The sequence below is a fragment of the Ctenopharyngodon idella genome, chromosome 2 (genome assembly GCF_019924925.1).
Source record: "Ctenopharyngodon idella isolate HZGC_01 chromosome 2, HZGC01, whole genome shotgun sequence".
NCBI lineage: Eukaryota > Metazoa > Chordata > Actinopteri > Cypriniformes > Xenocyprididae > Ctenopharyngodon > Ctenopharyngodon idella.
Genome location: NC_067221.1, coordinates 41,798,226 through 41,822,236, shown reverse-complemented (window position 1 = coordinate 41,822,236; position 24,011 = coordinate 41,798,226). Strand labels below are relative to the sequence as shown.

Genomic DNA, 24,011 nt, shown 5'->3' with positions numbered 1-24,011 from the left:
TTCTAATAGAGCGAGCCACAAACTAAAACTGGAAGTGTAAATTTTCAGTTTTAAAGAATAAATAAGAATAAATAAACAAGAGATTTATGCTCCCCAGAAAAGGAGATAGTATATTATTAGCTACTTTAACAGCATTTGCCATGTGAAAGTTTTTTTTTTGTTGTTATTGTTTTTTTTTTAACAAGAGATGCAATATAAAAAAGCCATATTCTGGTCTATGATTCTTTTCTTTTCAGCCTTTATTGGAGGATAATTTGACAAGTAGTCAGTAAGTAGTCATCAGACATTTGTCTTTCTTCTGTCTTCTTTCTGAAGTTGGCTTACTGTATCCAAACAGGAAACAAGAGGTGTTACATGCACACAAAGATACAAATTTCCACCTTGGTAACTTTTTTTTTTTTTTTTTTTTTTTTTGTAATAAAAAGGCTGCCAGAATTCATCTCTTCACAGTAGTAATTATCTTTGTTGCCTTTCATAATACAAACAGTCCTGAAAATGAATAGAGTCATAATTAATAATAATAATTTGTAAACAAGTCTTATAGTAAGATGCTGAATTTTTAAGTATTGTTAACAATATTTACAATGAGAATGCAGGCCCCCAGTAGAGTAGCTTTCATTTTGACTTGCAAGTTGCTCGGAAACTTCACCACAAAATCCACACCTATATTTGGGCCACTGCTTGAGAAGGGTTTGAAGATCTTGCCAAATGGTCTGTCTATCACTGCCTCATTCAGAGACAGCAGCTGTTAAATATATGTATTGTTAAACAGAAAATTTTTCATGTTCATATACAGTGATATAGCTGTCTGATATATATATATATATATATATATATATATAAAATTTTCATCCAAAAATGTATAATGTTTTTACCTGTGTGATTATTAATGTAATTTTTCCATTTTTTTGAGTTATATATATATTTTTTTGTCTAAATGTGGGAAATGATAGCACTTTGTAATCATTGTACATCATATTTGTTTTATAAAACAATAATGGCAATTTTCCAAAGGTACATATTAGTACTTAAAGTGTGTATATTAGTAGCTAAAAGGAACAAATGTGTACCTTTTGAAAAAGTGCTTATGACTGCACATGCGCATTGGCTCGTCTAGCCTGAAAAATAGGCGTTTTAACGCTATTTAAGCATAAGAAACAACATTTATGGGACAGTTCATGCCAGATTTTATTTTGATTTGAAATATGTAATTTAATTGTGAGTTCAAGCAGTTTTTGAGACTTTTTGTCTTGGGTGCCCGAAATCGCTGCCCGGAGGTGTTGAAAATATGGCTGCCGAGTGAACACACTTTCCTTGAACGGGACTTTGGTGTAGGGTATAGGCAATTGTTCTGTTTTTTTTCCATAAGGTGGAAGTAACGAATTACAACTAATTACACGTTAATGTAATTAAGTATTTTTTGGGGTAGGCTACTTGTACTTTTTTGAGGACATTTTTAAATCTGTAATTTTACTTAAGTACAAATTAAGCTAAGTAATCTACTTTGCTACTTGTAAAATCACAATCCGTTATTGAGTAAGCCTACAAGTTGAATCAATATTCAAAACTTTGACTGGCATTTCGGTAGCCAATGAAGACATCCGTTCATAAACGGACCAATGAAAACCCTGAAATTTTACCAGCGGCGCGCTCTCATTCTCTCCAACAGCGAGTTTGACACTCACCCGCCTCCTCCTGTCACTCACTTTCAGTTACAGAGCTTGAATGTTAGCGCGGGATTGCAGGTATTGTATGTATGGCGCATAATTTTTATCAAACCCGCAGGTTTTATGGCGTATTTTATTGACAAATGTCGAGGCGCGCTGTCGAAAATACTAGTGAACTGCTTTTCTTCTCTCTCAGATATTGAGTGCGCGCTCTCAGACTGTTTAGTGCGCAATCGCGAATCTCTCCGTGCTTCTAAAGGGATAGTTCACCCAAAAATGAAAATTCTGTCATTAATTACTCACCCTCATGTCGTTCCGCACTAGTAAGACCTTCGTTCATTTCGTTTTTGATAAAATCCGATGGCTCGGTGAGGCCTGCATCACAAGCAATAACACTCCCTTTTTCAATGTCCAGAAAGCTACTAAAGACATATTTAAAACAGTTCATGTGAATACAGTGGTTCAACCTTAATGTTATGAAGCAACGAGAATACTTTTTGTGCGCCAAAAATAACAAAATAGTGACTTTATTCAACAATATCTAGTGATGGATGATTTTAAAACACTGCTTCATGAAGCTTCGACGCTTTACGAATCTTTTGTTTCGAATTAGTGGTTCAGAGCACCAAAATCACATGATTTCAGTAAGCGAGGCTTCGTTGCGTCATAAGTGTTTTGAAACTTCAATAGTTCACGTGACTTTGGCAGTTTGATATGTTCTCTGAACCACTGATTCATAACAAAAGATTTGTAAAGCGTCACTTTATAATATTAATGTTGAGCCACTGTAGTCACATGAAAATTCTGTCATTAATTAATTACCCTCGTGTCGTTCCAAACCCATAAGACCTTTGTTCATCTTTGGAACACAAATTAAGATATTTTTGATGAAATCCGAGAGCCCCGGATTTCTGGGCCTTGAAAGAGGTAATAACGTTGCTCTCGGATTACATCAAAAACATTTTTTGAGTGAACTAACCCTCTAAGATACACTGCATTCAGGTTATAACGAATATACACTTAATATAAAAATTCAGTGTTGTCATATTTCGAATAGGGGGGATCAGGTTTTGTTGGGATCAATTTCCCCAGAAAAATAGCACGACCTGAAATCACCTACAGCCAATGTGGGTCAGGCAACAAGGACAATGGCTTAGTAAGCATACTAAATACCATTATAAATATAATCTGTTGTGATTGTGGTTGTGTGGTTGATAATGTGGTTGTGATTGTGAATGTTATGTTTAAGGTTAGAGGACAGAAAATATCTTTGGTCAATTTAAAAACAATAAAAGTCAAAAGAAAGTTGAATCTTGTATCTGGGTGTATGTGCGTCACCTCAAAGTTTTCATCGGTGCAGCAGGTACAAGGTACACACGGTCCCGCGATCTTAAATGCCGGTTCACCTCGTTCATTCTCAACGGTGAATTTAGGCAGGCAAATATGAAAGTTTTGTCGAACATATCCAATGGTAACGCCCGGTGGAGACTGAACCTCCAGCTAAAAAATACATACACCATATAATATGCAGAACAACATATTTAAGAGCTAAACAAGATAAAGATAACAATCATACCTCATGGCCACAGCAAGTGCAAACAAACGGTCTCACCAGTCTGATGATCTCTTGATTTGAGTTATTAAAAACACTCATTATGAAGGAACGTGCTCCAGCCCAGCAAGTCCTGTTACAACAATCGTTGTCCTCAAGAATAGTAAAAATCTTGTTCCCAATGTCATTCTTCACAGTATATCGGTTGTTGGACTTTATTCCACAGCAAACTTTAAGAAATGAAAAGGTAGGAGATAAGAGTGTTGCTAATTTGATTTTGATGTATTTCGTTCATGAAATGCTGATGAACAAACCTTCTGCACAAACTTCATCCAGACTTTGTTCTTTGTGGACAAACAATTGATCAATCTAAAATAAACATGAGAATGACATGCAGTGGAAATCACTGTAAAATAAATGCATTTGTCAGAGTAACAGCATTGATAAATGATAAAGATTAATAATAATTAATAAGCATCTCCAAACTTATCTGACCCAGGTTAAGGTCTCCAGATGAGAGGGACAGTGGTACGGGTCTTGGGAAGGTATCATTGCGGTGTCTTCTAGTGCTGTATAAACATAACCATGTGTCTGTGTCAAACAGCTTTGTTAAGCAGAAGACTACACACTGAAATCTATTGTGTATTATCAGTGAAAATGGATGTCATCCTTCCTACACAACTTCAGTCAGGTTTATGAACTTCATATCTGCCAATCACAACTTTCATGTTCACACTTTTTATAAGTTTTATAATACAATGATGCATATTTGAATGCAAGAAACATTTAATTAAAAACCTAATTATTTGAGTCAATGTCTGTCTTGTCTGTCATAAGCAGTCCCTTGTTTAAAAGAAGTGAGCTTAAAGGGTTAGTTCATCTTCAGAACACAAATTAAGATATTTTTGATGAAATCCGATGGCTCAGTGAGGCCTCCATTGACAGTAAGTTAATTAACACTTTCAATGCCCAGAAAGCTACTGAAGACATATTCAAAACTGGTCACATGACTACAGTGGTTCAACCTTAATGTTATAAAGCGACGAGAATACTTTTTGTGCACCAAAAAAAAAGACTTTATTCAACAATATCTAGTGATGAGCGATTTCAAAACACTGCTTCATGAAGCTTTACGAATCTTTTGTTATGAATCAGTGGTTCGGAGCGCGTATCAAACTGCCAAAGTCACGTGAACTTTTAAAATAGCGAAACACTTATGACGTAACGAAGCCCCGTTTACTGAAATCACGTGACTTTGCCACGCCGAACCACTGATTCGAAACAAAAGATTCGTAAAAGTCGTTATTTTTTTTATTTTTTTGGTGCACAAAGAGTATTTTCGTAGCTTCATAACATTAAGGTTGAACCACTGTAGTCACATGACCTGTTTTAAATATGTCTTTAGTAGCTTTCTGGGTGTTTGAAAGTGTTAATTATCTATGGAGGCCTCACTGAGCCATCGGATTTTATCAAAAATATCTTAATTTGTGTTCTGAAGATGATGTTCTTACGGATGTGAAATGACATGAGGGTGAGTAATTAATGACAGAATTTTCATATTTGGGTGAACTAACCCTTTAACTGTATTGAATATATAATATTAATGAAATAAAAGGCCACTTAAGTGAACTTAAAAAGAATACACTTTCATGACTCCTAAGTACACTTTTTTTAAAAATAAGGGAAATTTTTTAAAATTAAACATTTTATTTTCAAGTACATTTTAAATAACTATTTAAAATTTATTTAAAGTTAATATATTTTAAATGTACTAAATTGCAACTTTGTAATTACAATGTGTAATTACAAATATACTTATTAAATAAATGTTTTATAGAAATGACATTTTAGTTTACCGTGTCTGTACATTTGACAGTACTCTTTAAGCATATTTAAAAGACAATAGAAGTAATTATGAAATTACATATTAAGGTGTATTTAAATCCTATTTACTGGTAAGTGGTTTAAAAAAAAACACACTCAAGTTCAACTACTACATTTAATATAGATTCAAACTATGTCTGAAAACATTACATTAAGTTTGCATTTATTCTTTTAAAGTAATTTATTCTTTATTTCTGTAGTAAGTACTATTTTTTCAAGTATGCTAACATGTACTTTTTATCTTGTCTCGACCATAGTCTGAATCCACACAGTGCCTGTTGTAGTCAAACAAACAAAACGGGCACAGATAAACATCCCCCTTTAACAAACTCACCTGACAATTCCATATTTGATTGTATCTGGGCAGAGAGAATAAATAAATGAGACATCAATATTATTTAGTGTTAAAGTTTCTTCTCTTTCATTATTTATTTATTGTAATAAAAACGCTATAAGACTTTATAAAATTGCACATTCATATATTGAATACAAAAATAAAAATTGATTAAATTGAAATTGAAATCATTTTAAATGATCGTATATTGTGAGATATGCCATACATACCAGTGTGATACGAATCGTCTGTTCGGCAGTGGCACTATGTACAGGAAATGTTTCTCTCATTCTTTTGTTTTTTGTTTTTTTCCAGCATGAGGTTTGTGGTTGAACAGTGTTTTGGCCCACTTTCATGTGTAGTTACTTTTGGTTTTAACAGCTTGGAAATGTTCAGTTAATTCTAATAAATTAATGTAAGTAAATAATATGCCATAAATAATTGCAGGCATTTTACCTGAGAGCCCAATCACCATTGAGTGTAAACTAAACTAGCCAATGGACATTGCACACTCCAAGAGAGCATGTGCAGTCGCACATTATGCTTTTATTTCGGAGCTGAGCGTTTCTTCCGATTCTGCTCTGCAATCATCGTTCAGTGTTCATGCTGCAGGCTTTCAATAGCGACCATTCCCCTGTGCACTTAGCACTAAAAGAGCTATTTTTCCCTAAAAGAGTATATTTCTCTAAAAGGGGCATTACCTTCCATTAGTTCCACTTTCTGATGAACTAGAAGCTTGTCAGCCTGTGATGAGCAGCATTGTAGAACTGACATGAAAATAGGCATAGAATGTATTTTCAGCTCTACATATGCAGTATATACAGTAAACACTACTTTTTTTAACATTAAAAAAACATGTATAGGTGGTTTCATTGGACGCACGCACGTTGCCATAGTTACGAGCCTGGCCCAAAGTTAATTTCTGGTCTGTGTTTGTTGAATGGGTCTGGTAGCAACTTTGTCACATTTAAGTTTGGCCAAGTAACGGTTATTTTTTTCTACTGGTAACCCAACATAATACTGGCTAGCTGATGTAATTTATTTATTTAGCTTGCTATCAGAAATAATCTACTCTAGAGGGACTCTGGTGTTATTGATTCTTTGTGGAAGTCTAACAGAAGTTAAGTTTGGGCGACAAAACGTTGGGCACAAAACGTTTATGTTGTTGCCATTGAAAGCATCAATACTAGAGTAAGCAGGAATGTCTCGGTTACAAAGGTAACCCTCGTTCCCTGAAGGAGGGAATGGAGACGTACGTCGGACAGACCGACGAATAGGAATCTCGCTAGAGAGGCCAATCTGCTTCGAGTGTAACTAAAACGAGCCAACGCACATTGGCATGCAATCATATTCAGCAGCTGCTCGCCTCACAGCGCAGGTATATAATGAGCAGCAGGTGCGTTGCATCTTCAGGTTTTCGCTGAGGAGCCGAACAGGATAGGCGGCAGCATCAGTGGGGTACAGCGACTGTGGCGGTGGGACATACGTCTCCGTTCCCTCCTTCAGGAAACCGAGACATTCCCATTCAGTCGGTCACGTTCAACGTACGAAGCCACATCCTTCCCCGAAGGAGTTATGTGGAGAAAAACATATGGATTAACCCTGTAGGGCTGTACTACATATGGAAGTACTGGGGTGACTCCAACCTGATGAGAGGTGGGTTCTCCCAGAGGGAAAGACACGGGCTTCGTTTAGGAGCAACCGTGGAACTACACATATGGGGTCCCTGTAGGGTCACACATATGGTACCCAGCCTAAATCCGGTTCTCAAGGATACAACAGAGTATAGGCCTGGCGCCAGATGCTCCGCCATGTCGGCTGCCAAAGGGAGATCGGAGGACTCAACAGGGTCTGCCTTGTAGGGACTCTCTGGAGTAATAAGCGCATGTAAGCGCAGCAAGCCGACACTAAGCTGGGGCCTCTCCATGCCTCTGACCTGAGGTGAGAACATGGGAGGAGACCGGCTTGACATGAAGGCTACAGAATCTAGCGAACGTGTTAGGTGTCGCCCAGCCCGCACCTCTACAAATGTCTGTCAGCAAGGCACCACGAGCCAGCGCCCAGGAGGATGCAACACCTCTCGTAGAGTGAGCATGCAACCTGAGCGGGCAGGGCACGCCTTGAGCTTGGTAAGCTAAGGTGATGGCGTCCACTATTCAGTTGGCCATCCTCTGCTTGGAGACAGCCTTTCCCTTCTGCTGGCCTCCGTAACAGACAAAGAGCTGGTCTGAGGTCCTGAAGCTTTGAGTTCTGTCTATATACAGTCGCAAGGTGCGAACTGGACAGAGCAAAGCCAGGGCTGGGTCTGCCTCCTCCGGGGGCAGCGCTTCAGGCTCACTACCTGGTCCCTGAAGGGAGTGGTAGGAACCTTGGGCACATAGCAAGGCCGGGGTCTCAGTACCACGTGGCTGTCGCCCAGCCCAAACTCTAGGCACGATTCGTTGACCGAAAATGCCTGCAGGACCCCTACCCTCTTGATGGAGGCCAACGCAACCAGCAGCAAAGTCTTCATAGACATAATCTTTAAGTCTGCTGACTGCAAGGGCTCAAAGGGAGCATTCTGGAGAGCTCGAAGCACCAAAGCAAGGTCCCAAGAGGGTAAGGAGGGGGGTCGAGGAGGATTTAATCGGACATTTAATCTCGCCCCCCTAAGGAACCTGATGACCAGGTCGTGCTTACCAACAGAATTGCCATTGATGTGGTCATGGTATGCGGAAATTGCGGCAGCATGAACTTTGAGGGTGGAGGGGGACAGCCTACGCTCCAACCCTTGCTGCAAGAATGAAAGCACGACTCTGATCGAACATCTTCGGGGGTCTTCCCGGCAATAAGTGCACTACTCGACGAACAGGTTCCACTTCAAGGCGTAAGCACGTCTCGTAGACGGTGCATGTGCCGAAGTGATAGTGTTAAGTACCTCGGGGGGTAAGTCACCTAGAACCTCTGCGTCCCGTCCAGGGACCAGACATGGAGTTTCCAAAGGTCTAGACGCGGGTGCCAAAGAGTGCCCCGTCTCTGAGAAAGAAGGTCTTTCCTCAGAGGAATGTGCCAGGGAGGGGCTGTCGCGAGGAGCGAGAGTTCCAGGAACCAGGTCCGGTTGGGCCAATAGGGCGCAACTAGCAGGACCTGCTCCTCGTCCTCTCTGACTTTGCACAAGGTCTGCGCAAGTAGGCTCACTGGGGGAAACGCATATTTCGAAGGCCCCGGGGCTAGCTGTGTGCCAGTGCATCTGTCCCGAGTGTTCCCTCAGACAGGGAGTAAAACAGCTGGCAGTGAGAGGTTTCTGGCGAGGCAAACAGGTCTACCTGAGCCTCTCCGAACTCCCTCCAAATCAGCTGGACCACCTGGGGGTGGAGTCGCCACTCTCCTGGCAGCGCAGCTCGTGAGAGCTCGTCGGCCACGCGGTTGAGCACACCAGGAACATGAATGGCGCGAAGCGACCTCAGATGCGACATGCGACGGGAGCGTAGACCACCTTGACGGTTGATGTACGCAACAGTCGCAGTGTTGTCCGTACGGACCAGCACATGCTTGCCCCATAACGGCCCTTTCAGGCGGCTCAGGGCAAGGTGTACTGCTAGCAACTCGAGGCAGTTGATGTGCCAATGCAGTTGGGGGCCCGTCTGAACCCCTGATACTGCATGCCCGTTGTACGTGGCACCCCAGCCGGTGGCAGAGGCATCTGTGAACACCACAGCATGCCGGGACACCTGCTCTAGGGGCACTCCTGCTAAACAGAAACAAGGGGTCCAACTCCATACTGAGAAAAGAGATCCTCTGCACAGGGGAGAGTTTGCTCTTTTCCCAGTTGACCTGAAGGCCCAACTGGCTGAGGTGACTGAGCACCAGGTCCCTGTGTTCGCACAACTGAATCCGAGACTGCGCTAAAATAAGCCAGTCGTCGAGATAGTTGAGGATGCGAACACCCTGTTCTCTCATGGGAACAAAGGCTCCCTCCACGACCTTCGTGAAGACGTGGGGAGACAGGGCCAGCCCGAAGGGTAGGACCTTGTACTGATATGCTCGACCCTCGAATGCAAAGCACAGAAACGGCCTGTGTCGAGGTAGAATCGAGACATGAAAGTACACGTCCTTCAGGTCGATCGCTGCAAACCAATCTTGTGCTGTGCGACACCTACCTGGTTCCACAGTTGGACAGAGAGAGCAGGAGAGGCTTTGGTTGCCTTCTCGAACCAAGCACTGCTGCCCGCTGGTGATAGAAGAGGGGGAAGAGAGTGGAGAGATTCTTGCCCTCCCACTACTCTCCGAGCCCTCTTCGGACCCGGAGATGAAGGAAACTGCTCTTTTTTTTTTGAGAATTTGGGAACAGAAACAAAACGAAACAAAGGATTTACCACCCGGCCCTCTTCCGGGGGAAGGAGTGGTACGGTCACCACCTCCTGAAGAGCAGTCCCAACCATCTCCGGGTCGCCCGTCCTAGGGCCTCTTGCTCTTGGCTTCACCACCCTTCTTGGCGGGGGCCTGGACAGGCTGGTCACCCCGCTTGCGACTGGCTCCACGGCACCACTTGGATGGAGGCTGCTGCTGCGGCACGGGAGCGGGGGCAGCCGCAGCGGGCGCCCTCGGTGACTGTTGGCCTCAGACTGCTTCTGTACAGCCGAGAACTGCTGGGCAAAGTTCCTGACCGCGTCACCGAAGAGGCTGGTCTGGGACACGGGGGAATTAAGGAACCTGACTTTGTCGGTATCCCTCATGTCGGCCAGACACAGCCAGAGATGGCGTTCCTGGACCACCATAGTGGACATCGCACGACCCACTGACCACACCATAACCTTCGTCGCACAAAGCGCGTGGTGCGTCGCAGCACGAAGTTCCTGTAGAACTTGTGGAACGTGACCACCCTCGTGCAGGTCCTTCAGTGCCTTGGCCTGATGGACCTGCAACAACGCCATAGTGTGTAGGGCGGAAGCGGCTTCCCCGCAGGCCTGGTAAGCCTTGCCGGTAAGATCCGACGAGTGCTTACAGGCCCGGGAAGGGAGAGACGCCTACCCCGCTAGGTGAAGTTAGGGCACAGTTGCATAGCAACGGCCCGTTCCACAGGGGGGATGCGCGTATAACCCTTCGCCGCACCACCATCAAGGGTCGTGAGGGAGGAGGACCCACCGGAACGGTTTCGGGCAGTAAAAGGTGCCGTCCATGTAACGGTGAGTTCTTCATGCATCTCCGGGAAGAAAGGAACCGGGGTGGGTGGCTGAGAACCAGCACGCGCCACCCCGAGATACCAATCGTCCAACCGCGAGGGTTTGGGACACGGTGGAGGATTCCATACGAGCCCGACCCTGTTGGCGGCCCGGGAAAGCATAGCCATCATCTCCGGATCCGAATCGGGCACAGCTACCATTCCTGAAGGAAGCAACTGCGCCGACTCGTCATCTCCGGAAAAATCTGGCTCACCCTCCGATGCAGCTATCGACATCCGGTCATCGGGAGGAGCTCCGAAGGATACGGATGGTGCACACCTTTGAGATGGCCCACCGCGCTTCCCCGGCAGCTCTACTGGCTGCGGAGTGCAGGAGGAGTGAGGGTTCCTAGGAGGTTGATTCCCCGAAGGAAGCGCACTCACTGTAATCCTCAGATCACCAGTGCCGCTACCCGAAGCAACCCTCTGAGGAGGATTGGAACGAGGCAGCGGCACTGGGACTCCGCCCCTTTGCAGAAACTGGAGTCTCGATCGCAACTCCGAGATGGTCATCTTCCCACAATGGGTACATGACTCATCCACAAACGCTGCCTCTGCGTGCTTTAAGCCCAGACACGTGATGCAGCGATCGTGACCATCCCTCAGCGCCAGGTAACGACCGCATCCAGAAACACACAAGTAGAATGTCATCTTTAAAAAGACGCAAGCTCTATTTGTGTAAGCTCTTTCAGGGACTTGCTCTTTAAAAGTGCTGAAGCATGCAGGGGAATGGCCGCGGCAACATGGACAGGGATTGTGTGCAGCCTGTCATGTGCTCTCCTCTCTTAGAAGGCGGTCCTCTTACCGGCCATGAAAACGACTTTTTAGCGCTCAAAAACGCACCGTTACCGGCTGTAAGAACAGCCTTTTTAAGCTAAAAAAAACAGCTATTTGCTCAAAAGGCAAAAACAAAGAGAGAGGAAAAAAAATAGAGGACTTCAACCCCGCTGCCATGCTGTACGCCCGCACTGAAGAGAGAGAAGTTTGAAGAGCTGACTCGTTTTCCAACACTTGCTTGCAGAGAGACAGGAAGATCCGTTTGGCTCCAAAGCGAAAAGCTGAAGATGCAACGCACCTGCTGCTCATTATATACCCGCGCTGCGAGGCGAGCAGCTGCTGCATATGATTGCATGCCAATGTGCATTGGCTCGTTTTAGTTACACTCGAAGCAGATTGGCCTCTCTAGCGAGATTCCTATTCGTCGGTCTGTCCGACGTACATCGAACGTGACCGACTGAATGGGAACAATACATATAATAATTTCTACAGTACCTATCAAGTCAGTCCCTGAATAGTGACTTAATTTCATATAATTTTAACTAACCATATCATATTCATAATATTATTAATTTAGAATATAGAAAAACCTTATATTACTGTAATTGTCTAGACCAATTATAAACCATTCCTTTTTTTCTATTTAAAAAATAGAACTTGAATTTATTTATTTTAAATTAAAGTAACATCAAAAACCACAAAATGCTTAGCTTGCTGGGTCATTATTTAGTAGAGCAAAATAACTCCACATCATGTTTCTCTCTGTCATTCACTCTGATAAGCAGTTTAAATCAGTGTATTGACTGAGTGCCATCTGCCACTACACTGTAAAAAAACTTTTTTTATGATTTCTTATCACAACTCTTCACAAATCTTTTTGTCAAATCAGCTTAGGTTCACAAATGTTGTTCAGATAACAATATTTTGAGTTTGTTGAATAAACTTATCTCTTTCTCTATCAACTCAAATTTTTATTTAAATGAACTCAAAATTTTAAGGTTACCAGGTTAGGCTACACTTTAAGTTAAACCAACAAATCATTTTTACAGTGTGGTTGTGCCTTTAATCATTTCTGTGCATGATGCTAATCTAATGCCACATCAATAATACATTTTATTTTAAAATTTAAATTTAATCAAATGAAAATAATATTTTTTAAAGTATGTCTTGAAGGGAACGAGACACCGTGTCCTTTTGAGGGAACTCGCGCTACGTTGGAACTCTTCGATGCGGTGGGAACGTTTTTACTGACAAGTGCCTGTCTGTGTGAAACCTGTCGTGCACACTAAGACGAGAGCACACTGGACCCAGAAGTGGATTCCAAATCTAGCTCACGATTTAGCAAATTGAGGGAACGAAATGGTAAATCGTGTGCATGACTTATAAATCGAAGGAAAGACTTAGTAAAGCACGCGCATGATTTAGCCTTTTTTTTTTTCCCTGCATGTCATGTGCGGGGCTCTGTAAAAACAGCCTTCTTCCACCTCAAGAAACATTGCTAAGCTACGGAACATGTTATTTGTTTCTGATGAAAAGTTCATGCATTCATGACCTCTATACTAGATGATTACTGTAATGCATTAGTAGCTGGTTGTCCTGCATCCTCAATAAACAAGCTACAGTTAGTCCAAAATGCAGCTGCTAGAGTTCTTACCAGGTCAAGAAGATATGATCATATAACCCCAATTTTATCATCTCTACACTGGTTACCTATAAAGCTCTGTATCAGTTATAAAGTACTGCTACAGACCTATAAGGTCCTTAATGGTTTAGCTCCTGTGTACTTAATCGATCTTCTATCACCCTACAATCCTTCACGCTCTTTAAGATCACAAAACTCTAGTACCAGTAAGTTGTACTCCAGTTATATCAGATCAAATGCACATGAGTATCTTACATGAGTTCATGAGTATGAACAGCAGCTATGTTAATTATTCTCCATTTGCTTTGTTTTATCTTGGGATGCCCATCCCGAGGTGAATAGAGAGTATGTCAGCTCCAGTTTGGATCCAGCCTCTTATGATTTGAACTAAAAGCATGAGTAACGTGGTCTTGTTCAAGAATATTTTTCATAAAAGTCTAGCTTTCATATGTGTTTTATATTTTCTAATTGTATACGGTTTATTAACTACAATTTCTGTTGGCCAAAGCAATGCTTTGAGATGTCTTACCATTCCCATTTTTTTGCTGTTTCATGAGTTTTATATGTTTTTCTGCTAACAGGCCATTAAACAGCCTTTAATATAGTTTTAATCCAGAGATGTTTTAAAATGGCAATTATAGCATCAAGATCTTACACAAAATATTAATGGGAAAAACATAAACCCACACTGAGAATAACACTGGAAGTTCGTCATAAATCATCATAAAAAAGTTCTCACCTGTCCTGCAGGTGATGCTGGAGGCCTTACGGGTGACGGAGCTTCGTCTTCTGCTCTCCAAGATGGGCAAGAGTAAAATCGGCCTGAAGAAGGACCTGATGAAGAGAGTCACAGATCTGCTGCACAACGACTGCAGTCCTGAGCTGCTGTCTGCTGTCCGAGATCTTCACAAACTCCGGCAGGTTTCTAAAGACGCCCGCAGGAGCTCAAAGCCCAGTTCTGACCAGATCATCTCCATGCCAGAGTGTGTCTCGCCCGACAAACCACAATCACCCATGTCTATCTGTACAGAACCACAGATGATCAAACTGCCCTTCTATCAGACGCTGGACACCATTCTGCCTCCTACACCTCTGGGTATGATCCATTTAAAAAAACAATAAAGTTTTTAATAATGCATTCAGTTTTTAGAATCTCATATTAATTAGGACACTAAACTGAATCAGAACAATTTCTCACTGACAAAATCAAGACCTTTAAGTGTACTGCAATAATTTATAAATTAAATAATCAAACTATTCCCTTATTCAGATACATTTGAACCTAAATTCTTGTTGTGGAAAGTGTACATGTATGTGTATTTTCTTATGTTTTTAGTGCCCACTTGTGGAGGAATCATGCAAAACTCAGATTTCTTGATTCATCTCAGTGTGGATCAACAGACTCAGATCCAGAACAGCCGGTGAGTTTCTGTCTCGTCTTTATTCATTCATCTGAACATTAGTGACAGTGTTGTGCTGTTGTTTGTAGTAAGAATGCTGACGTTGTGTGATAAACTGTATACGTTCATTGCAGAAACACATCTGAAGTTTTTTTGTTATTTTTAACATTTTAACAACATGCTAGAAAATAAACAACTTTATATATATCTTGACTATATGTCTTCTCACTTAGTATTTAGGGCACAAGCCACTAAGGCGCAGGGCCGAATTTTTTTTTTTAAGGAGATTTTTTTATTTATTTTTTCCATGATTTTTGATATCTTGAATAGTTTGGCCGTGGCGGGGCAACAAATTTATGGCGAGAAAAGGGAAACATGAAGTGTGTTATAACTTCTGCATACATTAATTGATTTTTATGAAACTTCGGTAGTGTGTTCATTGTAGGAGGCTGATCACATGGATGTGACTATTATGAGTCATAGTTATAGCACCAACATCTGGCAGCAGGAAGTGTGTCACTTTCAAAATGCTTTGAGATCACCCCTTTATTTTTACCCGATTTCCTTTAAATTTCATTAGAATAATGTCAAGACATGGCGAATGTAGACCTGTGAAAAGATTTTTTATATTTTTCAAGCACTGCTATAAAGTCGAGACAGAAACTCACCGGCTGTTCTGGATCTGAGTCTGTTGATCCACACTGAGATGAATCAAGAAATCTGAGTTTTGCATGATTCCTCCACAAGTGGGCACTAAAAACATAAGAAAATACATGTACACTTTCCACAACAAGAATGATTATTTAATTTATAGTAAATTATTGTAGTTCACTTAAAGTCTGCATGAAACTGAAGTCTTTTCTTCTTTATTGTGACGTATATATCTGAGTGAAACGTCTACAAATGTAGAGCAGGGCTTGATTTTGTCAGTGGGGAATTGATTATTATGATTCAGTTTAGTGTCTGAATTAAAATGAGATCTTAAAAACTGAATTCATCATTAAAAACCTTTTTTTTTTTTTTTTTTTTTTTTTTTTTTTAACATATGCATCATACCCAGAGGTGTTCTCTTCATCAGGTCCTTCTTCAGGCCGATTTTACTCTTGCCCATCTTGGAGAGCAGAAGACGAAGCTCCGTCACCCGTAAGGCCTCCAGCATCACCTGCAGGACAGGTGAGATACTGATGAACTTGATTTATGATACTTCCAGTATTATTCTCAGTGTGGGTTTATGTTTTCCCAATCAATTTTCTGTGTAAGATCTTAATATACATCATATATAATAGCCATTTTAAAACATATCTGTATTAAAATTATAGGCTGTTTAATGGCCTGTCAGCAGTAAAACAGTTATGAAACATAAAACTCATGAAACAGCAAAAAAAAAAAAATGGGAATGGTAAGACATCTCAAAGCATTGTTTTGGCCAACAGAAATTGTAATTAATAAACTGTATAAAATTACAAAATATAAAACACATATGAAAGCTAGACTTTTATGAAAAATATTTTAGTTCAAATCATAAGAAAGGTTTTCAAAACATATTTAAAACAGTTCATGTGAGTACAGTGGTTCAAACTTAATATTATAATATTAATATTATATCCAGTATAAGGTCTGACAGGTGTAGAACGACATGAAGGTGAGTAATAAATGACATTATTTTCATTTTTGGGTGAACTAACCCTTTAACTTCTGGTAGACTTCCACAAAGAATCAATAACAAGTCCCTCTAGAGTAGATTATTTCTGATAACAAGCAAAATAAATAACAAGTAAATTACATTAGCTAGCCAGTATTATTTTGGGTTACCAGTAAGAAAAAAGAACCGTTACTTGGCCAAAGTTGCTACCAGACCCGTTCAACAAACACAGACCGGAAGGTAACTTTGGGCCAGGCGTTTTTTGACATGATTTAAAAAAAAAAAAAAATCAACTGAGGGGGAGTATCGGCACTTTATTTTTTTCACGTCAAGCACTGGAGATCAAATAAAAACCATAGACACTTATTATCAATAGTCCACCACTGGAGGCGATCTCATGATTCATGGGTTCACAGAGATTGCCCTCAGAGGTGAACAGTTATGACATAACAAAGCCTTGTTTACTGAAATCACGTGACTTTGGCAGTTTGATATGTGCTCGGAACCACTGATTTGTAAAGGTTTCGAAGCAGTGTTTACTGTATATACTGTATATCTAGAGTTGAAAATACATACTTTGCCTATTTTCATGTCAGTTCTACAATGCTGCTCAGCACAGATTGACGAGCTTCTAGTTCATCAGAAAGTGGAACTAATGGAAAGTAATGTTTAGCCACTGAATGCACTAGAAACACTTTTCTAAACCCACATAAACACAAATGCTCTCTTTCTCTCACAGTTCTCATGGTATGAAAGACCAAAAATCAATATGTGGTGAATAATAGTTTAGGGCAGCAGGTGTTTTTGCTGCTGAGGAGAGTCATTTTTGTTCCTGTATGTTCTGTAGATTGGTGCGCTCCTTCCTGCTCCATATCCAGGATAACATGTGACAGGAAGTTATTCCAACCCCTTAACTGCATTAGTTGTTGTATTGATATTAATATTAATAATTTATTATTTTTTTATGATTTAATTAATCATGTGCTTTTCTTCAACTCACAATCCCCCTGCAGTTCTTTCATTAACCCAAATCCTGGCATAATGTAATGCTTAATGTATTTCATGTTGTTGATAACAAAGACCATTGTGTACCATCAGTATGTGTGTCCCCTCAGGTCCTACTTGCCCCATTCTGTAGGGCCTCGAACCCGGGTCTCCGACGTGGGAGGCGGGCGCTCTAACAAGGAGGCTAAAGACTGGGTCACGGCAACATTTTAACCCCTCAGGTCCTACTCGCCCCGCCCTAAGTGGGACCTTGGACCCGGGTCTCCAGCATGGGAGGCGGGCGCTCTAACAAGGAGGCTAAAGACTGTGGTTTATACCGTCAGTCGCTAGAGCGCCTCTTGAGATCAGGGGAATGAGGTTTACATGCACAGCTCTTACTAGCCTACTTCAGTTACATATGGTACACAATAATCCCATTCAAATCTAAGATCTTAGTGATAAATGACCGAGTTTGGTCAAAAGTAATCTAAAAGTAATCAAAAAGTTTTTTAATTAGTTTTTTTCCTTTAAAAAAAAACTCAGAGTTGAAGTGTTATGAAGCATTAAGGTAATTTGTGAAGTGACAAATGACAAATATTGAGGTTGATGAGAAACACACACACTCAAATGACATTGGTATGTGAGATTTGCATTGTGCACTCCACCCCGCAAAGCAGGTATATGTCACAGACACGCCAGGCTCCACCGCTCACCAATCACAATGCACTGACTCTCCAGAATACTGATCACCCTGCACCTGCACCTCATTATCACCGCAATCACTACCAGCATAAAGAGCACTCACACACACAGCCACATTGTCCGGTCTCGTTTGCATTACGCCTTACCTGAATGCTTACCTCAAGGACTCCTACCGAACTACTTACCTGTCTCCAGCGTCTCCTGTTCTCCTCGTGTGATTCCCTTCTGTGTGTGAGTGTTCCTGGTCTCCAGTGTCAAGTTTCTCCAGCGTCTTCCGAATCAACCCGTGTCTACAATCAACAAAGACAATATCACTTCTCTGCACTCGCTACTTCTTCCTTTACATCACTTATTATTCACCTGCACTACTGTTGGTCTCGTGCTGGTATCAATAAACATCTCTACCTGTTATACCTGCCTCGGTCCCTTCTGTATTGTAACAGTATAAAAGAAGAGCGTGTGAAGTTGCACATGAAGTTTTCACTGAGGAGCCAAGACGGTGTGTCCCGGCCATTCACGTAGTCATGCTCTCATGCGATAACATGAGTCACCTACGAACGCAGTCTCATCATGCTTATGCCCAGGCATGTGAGACCGTGATCGTGGCCGTCAAATGAGGATAGGAAACAACCGCTTCCAGAAACATTCGGGTGGAATGACGTCTTTACAAAGACACACCCGTGTTTGCTCTTTTAGAGAAATACTCTTTTAGGAAAACAAGCTCTTTTAGTGCTGAAGCACACAGAATGGTCGCTATAGAAAGCCTGCAGCATGCTGGAAGCTCTTTCAGTAGTAGCAAACACCGTAGACGCGCCGTCACACCAACACTCTCTAGAGAGCTTCTCCCAGGTTCGCAGAACACTCGAACGATGATTGCAGCGCAGAATCAGAAGAAACGCTCAGCTCTGAAATAAAAGCATAATTTGTGACAGCACACACTCTCTTGGAGTGCGCAATGCAAATCTCATATACGCCAATGTCCATTGGCTCGTTTAGTTTACACTTGAAGGTGATTGGGCTCTCAGGTAAGATCCCGATTCATCAGTTCAGTTCTGACGTAATGTTGAACGTGACTGACCAAAAGGGAACTCAGGGTTTAAATACAGAGGGGTAAACGAATGGAAACTAAATGGTGAACTAAATTAGTGGCTAACATGGCACAAACTAGGAAACTAGGTCAACATACAAATGGCAGGGAACAGGAACAACACAGAACCAAAACAAAATGAAATGAGCATAACTGTTACACTTATAGCCTGGGTGAGGTCCAAACTGCAAAAAATGTCTAGAAATTTGATAAAGCAGATATTCAACAGGGAAAAATGCCTGCAATTATTTATGGCATATTTATTTACTTACATAATTTTATTAGAATTAACAGAACATTTTCAAGCTGTTAAAACCAAAACTAACTAAATGGGTCAAACCACTCTTCAACCACAAACATCATGCTGGCAAAATATTAAAAAAAAAGTTACTTTTTGTCACGAGAGAAGCATTTCATGTACTCATCAGTGCCACTGCCGAACAGACGATTCAGATCACACTGGTATGTATGGCATATCTCAAAATATAGGATCATTTAAAATAATTTCAATTTTTTAAATCATATTTTAATTTTGTATTTTATATATGAATGTGCAGTTTTATAAAGTCTTATGATGTTTTTACCATTCATTTATTTACAATAAATAAATAATGAAAGAGAAGAAAATTTAACACTGAATAATACTGATATCATATTTATTGATTTATTTATTCTCTCTGCCCAGATACAATCAAATATGGAATTGTCAGGTGAGTTTGTTCAAGTGAGTTTGTATCTATGCCCATTTTGTTTGTTTGACTGTGGATTCAGACTATGGTTGAGGCAAGATACAAAAAAAGTATACTGTAGCATACATTTAAAAAAAGTACTTATTAAAGAAATAAAATACTTTAAAAGAATAAGTGCAAAAATGTAATGTTTTCAGACATTTAATTGAATGTTATTTACATTTAAATGAAAAAGTATTATAGTTTGAATCTATATTAAATGTAGTAGTTGAACTTAAGTGCTTTTTTTAACCTCTTACTGGTAAATAGGATTTAAATACACCTTAATGTGTAATTTCATAATTACTTCTATTGTCTTTTAAATATACTTAAAGTGTACTGTGAAATGTACTGACATGGTAAACTAAAATATAATGTCATTTCAATTAAACTTCTATTATTTGATAAGTATATTTGTAATTACACATTGTAAGTTGCAATTTAGTACATATAAAATATATTAACTTTAAATACATTTTAAATAGTCATCTGCTTAACAAAGCTGTTTGATACTGTAATGATGGGTCAACAGAATGGGGATCCATTTGCGGCTTTTATTAAGAACAGTACACACACAGGTAAGGGCAGAGGCAGAGACGTAAACGGGGACAGGCAATGGTCGAGGCAGGCGGAAGACAGACGGTATCAGGAAGCAGGCAGAGATCAGGGCAGGCGGCAAACAAACACAGTCCAGTAAACAGGCAAGGATCAGGGCAGGCAGCAGAGAATCACAAGAGGTAAACAGTCCAAACGGCAACAGTATAACAATCCACAGAAAACGCTTAGAAATGATCACCAGGGCAAATCAAGACTTTGCAGTGTGTGTGTGTGTGTGTGTGTGTGCGTGCTGCTTAAATAGTGTGAGTGTGATGTGGTGCAGGTGTGAGTGCAATCAGTCCCAGGAATGAGGGCCTATGGGAAATGTAGTCTGAATGATGGTTATTCAATATTCCGGTGGTGCGGGGGAGGAAGTGCGGGAGCCTCACTTGTGACAGATACATGGTTATGTTTATACAGCACTAGAGGACACCGCAATGATACCTTCCCCAGACCCGTACCACTGTCCCTCTCATCTGGAGACCTTAACCTGGGTCAGATAAGTTTGGAGATGCTTATTAATTACTATTAATCTTTATCATTTATCAATGGTGTTACTCTGACAAATGCATTTATTTTACAGTGATTTCCACTGCATGTCATTCTCATGTTTATTTTAGATTGATCAATTGTTTGTCCATAAAGATCAAAATCTGGTTGAAGGTTGTGCAGAAGGTTTGTTCATCAGCATTTCATGAACGAAATACATAAAAATCAAATTAGCAACACTCTTATCTCCTACCTTTTCATTTCTTAAAGATTGCTGTGGAATAAAGTCTAACAACCGATATATTGTGAAGAATGACTTTGGGGAGAACATTTTTACTATTATTGAGGACAACGATTGTTGTAACAGGACTTGCTGTGCTGCAGCACGTTCCTTCATAATGAGTGTTTTTAATGATTCAAATCAAGAGATCATCAGACTGGTGCAACCGTTTGTTTGCAACTGCTGGGGCCATAAGGTATGATTGTTATCTTTATCTTGTTTAGCTCTTAATTATGTTGTTCTGCATATTATATGGTGTATGTATTTTTTAGCTGGAGGTTCAGTCTCCACCGGGCATTACCATTGGATATGTTCGACAAAACTTTCATATTTGCCTGCCTAAATTCACCGTTGAGAATGAACGAGGTGAACCGGCATTTAAGATCGCGGGACCGTGTGTACCTTGTACCTGCTGCACCGATGAAAACTTTGAGGTGACGCACATACACCCAGATACAAGATTCAACTTTCTATTGACTTTTTAAGAGCACAACCCCCCCCCCCCCCCATTTGAAATATGACAACTGAATTTTTATATTATATTATTTTATCTTAAAGTGTTAGTTCACCCAAAAATTAAAATTCTGTCATTAATTACTCACTTTCATGTTGTTTCACACCTGTAAGACCTTCGTTCATCTTCAGAACACAAATTAAGATATTTTTGATAAAATTTGATGGCTCAGTGAGGCCTGCATTGACAGCAAGATAATTAACACTTTCAGATGCCCAGAAAGCTACTAAAGACATATTTAAAACAGTTCATGTGACTACAGTGGTTCAACCTTAATGTTATAAAGCGACGAGAATACTTTTTGTGTGCTAAAAAAAAAAACGGTAACACTTTAGTATAGGGAACACATATAAACTATTAACTACGACTTTTCCCTCAATAAACTCCTAATTTACTGCTTATTAATAGTTAGTAAGGTACTTGTTAAGTTTAGTTATTGGGTAGGATTAAGAATGTAGAATAAGGTCATGCAGAATAAGGCATTAATATGTGCTTAATAAGTACTAATGAATAGCCAATATTCTAGTAATATGCATGCTAATAAGCAACTAGTTAAAAGACCCTAAAATAAAGTGTTACCAAAAAAACAAAATAATGACTTTATTCAACAATATCTAGTGATGGGTGATTTCAAAACACTGCTTCATGAAGCTTCACAAATCTTTTGTTTCGAATCAGTGGTTCAGAGCGCATATCAAACTGCCAAAGTAGCATTGTTCAGACCATGTACACCCTTTCATGGAAACGGTATTCCCTGGTGGCTGTGGTTTCTTTCAGCAGGATAATGCTCCTGCCACAAATCAAAAATGGTTCAAGAATGGTTTGAGGAGCACAACAACGAGTTTGAGGTCTTGACTTGGCCTCCAAATTCCCCAGATCTCAATCCAATCGAGCATCTGTGGGATGTCCTGAACAAACAAGTCCGATCCAAACAAGTCCAGATCTTAAAGGATCTGCTGCTAACATCTTGGTGCAGATACCACAGCACACCTTCAGGGGTCTAGAGGAGTCCATGCCTCGACGGGTCAGGGCTGTTTTGGCAGCAAAAGGGGGACCAACACAATATTAGGAAGGTGGTCATAATGTTATGCCTAATCAATGTATATTTAACAGTGTAATTTCTATACCTTTTACACACAGCTGCTGTCTCTGAATGAGGCAGTGACAGACAGCAAGATCTTCAAACCCTTCTCAAGCAGTGGCCCAAACGCAGGTGTGGATTTTGTGGTGAGGTTTCCGAGCGACCTGGAAGTTAAAATGAAAGCTACTCTACTGGGGGCCTGCATTCTCATTGTAAATATTGTTGACAATACTTAAAAATTCAGCATCTTACTATAAGACTTGTTTACAAATTATTATTATTAATAATTATAACTCTATTCATTTTCAGGACTGTTTGTATTATGAAAAGACACAAAGACCATTACTACTGAAGTATTACTGATGACCATTACAAGAGATGTATTCTGGTAGCCTATTTTTTCTTTCTTTCTTTTTTTTTTTTTTTTTTTTTTTACAAAAAAAATAAATAAAAAAACAAATTGACCACGGTGTATATCTTTATCTTTGTGTGCATGTAACACATTTTGTTTCCTGTTTGGATACAGTAGGCCTACTTCAGAAAGAAGACAGAAGAAAGACAAATGTCTGATGACTACTTGCTAAATTATCCTCCAATGAAGGCTGAAGAGAAAAGAATCATAGACCAGAATATGGCCTAAAATTGCTTTTTTAATATTGCATCTCTTGCAAAAAAAAAAAAAAAACTTTCACATGGCAAATGCTGTCAAAGTAGCTAACAATATACTATCTCTTTTCATGTCTTGTTATTTGACAAATGACACATTATCAGTTGTTTCAGTTTGTGGCTCCCTCTTATATAAGGGTGACACTGAGGTTGCACGTGTAATCTGAAAGTAGAGCAAACACAGACAGATGAAGTTCTTAGTAGGTGCTTGTGATGTGAAAAACCAACCACAACTGACTGGCACTTTGGGTTTCTCGTAATGGAACACTGAAAATGTTCTTTTACATTTTTAAATTTAAAATTTAAAAATTATTCTCTGCTGCCTTGATGGCTAAAATTAATTGCACAGACATGCAGCCTATATTTTCTCATTTTAAAATGCTCTGTTGATTTTTTTTTTTTTTTTTAGACCATTCACCAAAATAAAATTGTCTTTTGTCAATTTCTTTATGCAATAAACGTCTGTATTCTGTATTTCATATCAGACATTTTGTGCATGACAACCCGCGGCAACAGTGTTAAAGTAGCTCAATTCCGTGGGAAATCCGCGGACTTGGCAACACTGGTCCAAATCATCAGTATTCATAAAACAGTAGACGAGAAATCTACGGATGGCCTACTGCTTCCAGCCAGATTTGAAGAGCTCATCGATGGATACTTTTCTATCCCAGCCTTCCGGGATAGCTGCAGCTTGGAGTAAGGGGCGTGCCGATAGGTCTCTAAATTGGTCGCGAAAGCTGCCTGTTCCACATAAAGGTGGGCCGTAAACTTAAACTCTATTGGCC

General features: G+C 40.4%; 2 protein-coding genes across 3 annotated transcripts in view; one reads left to right on the top strand and one right to left on the bottom strand.

Annotated features, from left to right (window-relative positions):
* Nucleotides 1-221: 221 nt before the first annotated feature.
* The window catches only part of LOC127501752 (phospholipid scramblase 2-like), a 40,733-nt gene continuing 16,943 nt past the window's right edge, over nt 222-24,011 (bottom strand). The window contains exons 1-8 of one of the 2 annotated variants that reach the window (XM_051873888.1): nt 5,668-5,872; nt 5,438-5,462; nt 3,715-3,788; nt 3,534-3,588; nt 3,244-3,449; nt 3,006-3,167; nt 584-745; nt 222-489 (exon numbers count right to left, since the gene is read on the bottom strand). In XM_051873888.1, coding sequence (XP_051729848.1) covers nt 457-489; nt 584-745; nt 3,006-3,167; nt 3,244-3,449; nt 3,534-3,588; nt 3,715-3,788; nt 5,438-5,462; nt 5,668-5,793 — 843 coding nt within the window. In that variant the 5' untranslated portion in view covers nt 5,794-5,872 and the 3' untranslated portion in view covers nt 222-456. Of the gene's footprint in view, nt 490-583; nt 746-3,005; nt 3,168-3,243; nt 3,450-3,533; nt 3,589-3,714; nt 3,789-5,437; nt 5,463-5,667; nt 5,873-24,011 lie in introns of those variants that run through there. The other variant, XM_051873896.1, reaches the window with a different exon arrangement.
* LOC127502134 (phospholipid scramblase 1-like) lies at nt 13,858-23,821 on the top strand. The gene is made up of 6 exons (XM_051874721.1): nt 13,858-14,152; nt 20,956-21,161; nt 21,238-21,399; nt 22,620-22,772; nt 22,870-22,948; nt 23,087-23,821. Exons 1-5 carry the CDS (start codon nt 13,858-13,860, stop codon nt 22,921-22,923), a joined length of 870 nt encoding a protein of 289 aa, XP_051730681.1. The 3' UTR covers nt 22,924-22,948; nt 23,087-23,821.